Source organism: Pygoscelis adeliae, unplaced genomic scaffold, assembly GCF_000699105.1.
Source record: "Pygoscelis adeliae isolate BGI_AS28 unplaced genomic scaffold, ASM69910v1 Scaffold242, whole genome shotgun sequence".
Classification (NCBI taxonomy): Eukaryota; Metazoa; Chordata; class Aves; order Sphenisciformes; family Spheniscidae; genus Pygoscelis; species Pygoscelis adeliae.
Window position 1 is genome coordinate 4,368,594 of NW_008824369.1, and position 7,183 is coordinate 4,375,776.

At 57.7% G+C, this 7,183-nt stretch overlaps 1 protein-coding gene across 1 annotated transcript in view; it reads right to left on the reverse strand.

Moving 5' to 3' along the window:
• RADIL (Ras association and DIL domains) overlaps window positions 1-5,564 on the reverse strand; it is a 16,806-nt gene extending 11,242 nt beyond the window's left edge. Inside the window, exon 1 of the mRNA XM_009320078.1 lies at window positions 5,004-5,564. Within this exon, the coding sequence (XP_009318353.1) occupies window positions 5,004-5,564 (561 nt within the window). The remainder of the gene's footprint in view (window positions 1-5,003) is intronic.
• Between the last annotated feature and the right edge of the window lie 1,619 nt (window positions 5,565-7,183).

A 7,183-nucleotide genomic window follows, 5' to 3' on the forward strand; every position in this document is an offset into this window, starting at 1 on the left:
AAAATCTGTGCTAAAAAGAAATTTAGCTCAGTCTCTGCAAAAAAAGAGCCTGGATGCTGCTTTCGGGCCTTCCGCACTCGGTGGCCAGCAGCAAGCAGGAGCTGCCGGGAGCCCCCCCGGTCCCCCTGAGCATCAGCCAGGCATGGGAGCTGCGAGCTGCAGTGGAGCCTGCCTGCCCGCCTGCCCGCCCGCCTGCCTGCCTGCCGCAGGAGCAAGCTGTAATTAACTTCTCCCAAGCATCAATTCGGGCAGAGCTGTCCGCAAGACGAATGGGGAGCTGGAGCGAATGAATAGGCCTGGCTGAGCTGCAAAAGCAGCCCCCCATGTGGTGTCCCCAGCCCTGGGAGGGTCCCCGCAGGCCCCTCCGTGCTGCAAGCGTGGCTCAAGCTCTGCAGGAGAAATAAGAAGTTGCGGGTCCGACGGGCGATGCTCGTACCTTGGGTGGGCAGCCTCCTGGGAGCAGGTCGCTGGCATTCAGGGAGGACGAAGAGAGGGGGGGAAAAAAAAAAACCTAAAGGATTTGCTTGTGGGAGCAGCACTGCAGCAGCATTGGTGCAGCACAGAGCCAGAGCCCCGCTCACGGCTCGGCCGACCAGCGAGCAGGCTTCGGCCAGCGGGATGTCGGGACAGCCAGCAGGATTTGGGGACAGCGGAATGGAGAGCTGGTGCCCAGGGCTGCTTAAAGGGACACTCACAAGCTCAGACCCAAAAAAAATGTCATCTGCCTTATTTGGTGAGGAATGTTTGTTTGTTTTAAATGAGTGCTCCTTTGCTGGGAAAATGAAAGAAAGGGGAATGGGGAGGGGGGTGGGAGAGGGAGAAAATAGCCCCTGCTGTTTACATGCCTTGGGATTAGGGCAAGGCATGGCCAAGCCGCCCTGAGCAGTCCAGTGCCCCGCGTCCTTCTTAAAAAGGCAATCGGCCCCGCTCACGTCCCCATCACAGCCAGCGGCACGGCATGGGACGCCTGCGCCCCGCAGATGTAAAATCCAGGAGGTGCAACAAGCCCAAGCACAGCCCAAGCCATGCCGCTGGGGATGCCAAAGGCCACCCCAAATATGTCTGCAGGAGGCCTTGGCTCCCCCCGGGAGCCCCATCCCCAACCCACAGCATGGAAATGGGCCAAAGGGATGAAGGACCTCTGGGGTGATGCAGGTCCCAGCCTGGCATGTGGGGGCAGAGGAGGAGAGGGGCCGGATCCTGGGGAACTGCTATTGCTGTGGCTCATTGCACCGGGAGGGAGCAGGGGCTGCCGGGACTGGGGTCCCACCACCCGGAGAGACACGCCATTACCAGTCCATTAGCTAGGGGAAAGGAAGCTTCTGTATTTATTTTGTGTAGGAAAAAGCTGCTTTTTTAGTGCTGATAGAGCCCCCGTCACAGGCTCCCCGCTAACCCCAGAGCTGCGCTGGAAAGATAAACACAGCTCTTTTCCTGAGCATAACAAAGTCCCTCCATAAAATGGATATTTTTTTTTTTTTCAGTCCTCTGGTACTGTTTTCTCCTCCTGAGCGTGTGCAGGTTATCCCACCCGAAACGCTGCGTGAGCATCCCCAACACAGCGTGGCCGGGGCAGAGCTGGCAGCTGCTGAAACCACAGGGCGATGCGGATGGGAACGGGGCAGGATCTGACCCTGTCCCTTAGGGAGAGCTGGGCACCCCGGGCAGGGGCACCGCGCACCCCCCCCGGCCAGCCCCTGCCGAGCTGCTGCCTCTAAACCCATTCTGCATCCCGGGGGGAATCCTGCCAGTTGTGGTGCCTGGGATCTTGGCTGGGATCTGCCTCCTTTTCAGCCTAGGAAAGAGGCTGAGAAATAAATCAAGCAATAAATAACTCCACAGGCCCCAGGAAAGAAGAAATGCTTTGAATTTATCCAGGAGGGGCTAATGCCGGGCTAGTCCTTCCTAATGTAATTGCTACGCAGACCCTGCAGGGAGTTCTCCCTGGATGCAGTCGTGCTAAGTTATATCAAAGCCAGATCCTCAGAGGTACCTGGCAGAGCAACTTTTAATATAATAGCCTTAACTCCTAAGTTTCTCGAGATGTGCAGGTGATTCAGCCTCCAGGCTCCCAGGAGAGTCCCAGCAAGCTTTGGACACAGTGCAAAATGGGGCTGGTCTGGAAGATGAATGCCATAAAGATGCCGAGTGCTGCATCTCCCTCCCAGCACCCTCCAGTTTGCGGGTGTTTTCCCCGGATGCTCCCTAACCGCTGCCTCGTCGCTCCCCAAAAGGAGCAGGGCCGGGGGTAGCAGTGAGAGAGGGCGTCAGCCTCCGTTACTGCAGAGATGCTCTTACATGTGCTGCTAATTAGTGGCATGAGGAGTGAGTGCTTTCCTCTCCAGTGGGAAGCAGCTAATAAACTAATTAGGATAATGGGTAACTGAGCAGATAAAACTCTTAAGCTATTTGCTAACAGGTCATGGATGGGTGTGGAGCCTCTCCCCAAGCCACCAGCTCAGCAGCAGGGTGGGCAGCGATGCACCAGCTTGCGTGACACCAGTGGTCCCAGCCCTGCCACCCCAGTGATGCCCTGCGTGGGGAATGGCCCTGCAGGTATTTCCCTGGGGATCCTGCTTTGCGGCATCCTTGTGCTTTTTTTTCCCAGGGAGCCACAAGCCCAAAGTCCCTTTACTTTTGCACAGATGCTGCATTTTCCACACCAATGCCCCACCACCCTGGGCAGGCAGCTGATGCTCAGCAAGGAGACCTCTGCCAGCTCAAGCCTGGTGACGAGGGTGACCCTGGTGGAGGGCACTCACAGTCAGTCCCCATCGCACCAGGAGTTTTGTGCCTTTTTGGGGTGCTGGATGAGGGGGAAGCAGATGCCTTCCCCCAGATATGCTGCGTCACTCCCATCCATTCCCAGCAGCTTGCAGACGGGGTAGGAAAGCGTGGTCCCAGCCCTGCAGCATCCCTCTGGGCAGTGCCACCAGCACAGGGTGAGGCTGGTGACAGAGCCCCTCGTGCCACCGAAAAAAAGGGCTGCAGGAGTGAGATTTTAATGGGTACGACAAATAAGGGCTGTGTAGTCTGCAGAGCAGACAGCCTAAACAAATGTGGGTGTAGGTTTTCTGTCTCGGAAGAACTTGGTCAGCTATGGAAAATGCCCGAAGGTTAAAAAATGAGACTTTCCACCACCCCACCCAGGAGTGCTGAAACAAATGAAGTGATATCTACATCAAAATCATAATGGGCTTATTTCCAGATCTAGGGCACGCGATCCGGCCAGGAACTGCTCCTCCATCGGAAATCACCAAAGGGTGCTGAGCCCAGGCCAGCTCGGTGCTGCCCGCTCCCACGCCGGGCAGCCAGGAGCCCGCCTCTCCCCTGGCCAGCATGGGAGTCTTACCCTCCCCACGGCTGCCAGCCCACCCAGAATCCAGGTCATGGGTGGGAACGCTGCTTCCTGCATCTGAGGGGGGGTATTTGAGGCCAAGAGTTGATGTGACCTTGGGCTCAGGCAGAAAGCTGCCACGTGGCCCTCCCCACCGTGCGCTATAACTGTTGCACTTGCTCTTGTCCTTTCCTCTGTTCAAAAGCAGCTGTTTTTAGTCACCGCTCTCCCAACGTGCTTAACAGCTCTCTGATCCCAGCTGGAGAAAAAGCCGAAGAGAAGAGCAGATCATCTACCTTTGCAACTCCCTCCCTGGCTCGAGCCCCTTTCTCTCCATTTGCATCACACGTGCAGTGAGCTGGGACCAATTCTGTAGTGTCCCCTCCCTGAGCAGACACAAGGACTGGACACGGCAAGGGATGGAGGGAGCCCTGTCTCACCATCGGGTGCCAATGGACCACGCTGCACGGCGTTAATACGAGGGCTGGGGGCTGTTTTCCACTGCTCCTCCACCCTTCCCATTTCAAGGCAGGAGGTGAGCCCATCCTCGCCTCCCCACGCTGATGGGGACCTGCCCAGAACGCAAGCAAGCCCCAAAGCTGCAAACTCTATGCTCAGATTTTGGGGCACCCAGGCAAAATCGCAATTGCAAATTGCAGCTGGTGGGACCCCAGCAGCATCTGCTCTCCCCCGAAACACCCACGGCTGGTTTCCTTTGCGCCGTGTGCCTGGGCTCCTTCCAGCCCTCATTAAAGCAGATGGGAAAGGAGCCCTGACCCGCTGGCGTGGGACAGGTTGGGCCATTTATTCCACTGCAGGTGGGGGAACCTTGGCTCTCATTTGCCGAGTGCCTGGGGTAATCCTGCATCATTGTTAGGTTATTTTTGACAATCACAACTTTTTTCTGCAGGCTTGAGGAACCACTCGGTGCCCATCCCAGCAAAACCCCCTGGCTGACACCTCCTGAGCCTGATCCAGACCCCTCCATCAGCAGGTCAGACCCATCAAGGGCATCATGCAATTAAAAACCTGATTTTAAACCTTTCTGCCCTCATCCTCGCAGGGCTTTTAGCTGAGGGTGGAAGGAGGGAAACTTCATTACTCTGGGCTGGGGTCACTTATTAACCTGCTGGTTCCTAATGATGCACTTATCTCCTCCTGCCAGCCCTGGACTAGATCAGGCACCTCCGGGGGGGACTCTCCTGCCCTACATTGCTCTCTTTTCATTAGCTTTTCATTTTGTTTAATTGCTCCTACAGATTTGCCTGGGGTGCCTTGGCCTGGCGGATACCCGAGGGGAGATGGGGCAGGGGGTGCAGGGGAGTGGGACAGTGCTCTGCTGGGCACAAAGCTGCACCGAGGCGTGGGATGCCGTGACGCTGGTTCACAGTGATGGGAAGAGTGGGCAATGCTGATGGTCTTGCCTGCTGCTGCCCAGCTGCACATGGGGATTTGCTATGGACCCCTAGACTGGCTGGGGTAAATATTTGAGGTGACAGATACCAAATTTATGCAGAGAGCACTGAGTACCAACTCTACCCAAGAGCTTTGCAGCTACAACACAGCTCTCCTCCCACCCAGCACTTGCACCACCACCCCGTGCCCAAAACACGGGCAAAAGCTACTGGTGTGGGGTGCAGCTCGGGGGGACCGCAGCTCCCCGGACCCTCTCCCTGCCTCGCGCCTGGCTCTGACCTGCGGTGGTGGTGTCCACGTCCCTGGCTGCCAGCTCCTCCAGCTCCGCCCTCTTGCGCAGCTCCAGCCGCCGCGAGAAGCCCTCCCTGGGCTTCCAGAGGTCCTGGATGAGCAGCGGCTTCTCGTGGTCACCCAGGACCCTCAGCCCCTCCGTCTGCCACCGTTTCTCAGGGCCCTCGAACCTCCCGATGACATCGCACAGGGCATACTGCCCGGCACTGAGCTGGCTCAGCCCGTAGCGCTCCAGGGCTTCCTTCACCAGCTCCCGCGCACCCGAGCTGCCCGTCGCCAGCACGCTCTTGTAGTTGGTGCCCGCGCAGATATTGCCCCCAAAGATCTTCAGGACGCCGGGGGCTGAGAGCTGGGTGGAGAGCTCGGCTGGGTCATCTTCACCGGCTGCCAGGGAAGCAGAGGCTGAGCTCCGGTCCTTGTAGCTCAGCGTCCGGTACAAGACCTGGGAGAAAATCCAGCTCTGGCGCTTCAGCCGGTTCTTGGATGGTGGAGCCATGGTGGAGGAGGACCCGTAAAACATCGTGCGTGAGGTTGTCATGGGGTGCAGCTGGGTAGGGAAGAGGAAAAAGGGAAAGATCAGTGGTTTGGAGGCCAGATGTGCAGCAGAGAAGAGCAAGCAGGAACCGGCTGGTGGCCACAGAGGAGCCACTGTCACCTCCAAGGTGGAAAGGGACAGCAGCGAGGGAGGGCCGTTGCCCTTGTGCAACCCAAAACACCAGCAGCCAAGCTCAGTTGGGCTCCTTGGCATCGGCACGGTTACCCCAGGGTGGATTTGTCCCTGAAAACATAGCCTGGAGTGATCCCAAATTTCTCCATCGTGTGTATTCAGAGGTCCCCCTTGCCCAAGCAAAATGCAGCGGGAGGAGAGCAGAGCCCAGCCGGACTTGGCGGGGCCCATCCTGGTCAGGAGCCAAGGCATCGGGAGTTACTTTCACTAACGAGTTTACGGAGCAATCCCATTTTTTAGAGGTGAAACAGAAAGCTCAAGTACAAATTCAATCACTCTGAGGTCACCGCTAAATGCTTTTGCTCACCGAGAGGCACAGGGTGAAAATGGGCTTTAATTAGCCTTTCTAAAAATGTCCCAACTCCGGCAAATCTCTTGGCTGTTGCTAGTTTGCGGAGGATGATAAAGCACGTGGTGGCAACGCTGACAACACGTTAGCCAGGGCAGGGCTGCTCGAGGCAGCCCAGGACGGGCAGCGACCGGAGAGAGGTGGCCACGGCTGTGCAACAGCTCCCGGTGCACCTCGGTCCCCAGGAACGGGCTGGAAACCACGATGCTCTTCTGGCTTTAGGCAGATAGCAGTCCTGCCCGATGTCACTGCCAGCATCTGGGGCCAGCTTTGAAATCGCATCCTGGATGCACAAACACCCGGTGCTTGCACGGCACTGATAACGCCACCGGTTGCACCACAAACCGCTGGCAGGGAAGGTCCGGAAAGAGAATTTGAGCATTTCTGATTCGGACAGGATGGGGATTTCCTTCACCTCCAGATTTATGATGTTCAGCCTGCGTGCAGGGAACAGGCATGGGCAGGGACTCGGTGCGTACACGGGGGACCCCCACAATGTCCCATCCGCAGCTATGGGAGTGCTTTGATGCAGCAGTCGGCATGATCCAGCCATGCACGGCCGGGGAGATGCGGGGTGCCGGCAGCTTTCCGCATCTGCAGCCCCATCTCGCTCGGGCAGGATCTCGCTGCCGGAGCAAAGCCAGCGCTATCAGGCAGAATGATGTCGGCCCTGGAAAGCCTCCAAACCACCATCTAAATCAGGAAGAAAAAGCGTCCCTGCTGCTAATGGAAGAGGTCACCTTCTAACCCAGAAACAACCTCCCAGCTGTGCATGGAGGATTTCGGCAGGGTGTACATCTCCCCATCCCAGGACCAGAGGCCCATTGAATGCTGCAGATGGGGAAACTGAGGCACCAGCAAGCGCTAAGGCTGCAGGATGTGCCTGGGAGCTGTGCGATCCTGCTGCACCCCAAGTCACCCCTTTTCCCCCCGGTCCCACCAGGACTCTGAAAAAAAAGGTTTGTCCCTTCTTCCCAACCCACTGGCTCGGGAAGTGAGGACACAGTGGCCGTCCAGGTGCTGCGGGGCAGGGGGGGGGGCCGGCAGCCACGCTGGCACATCG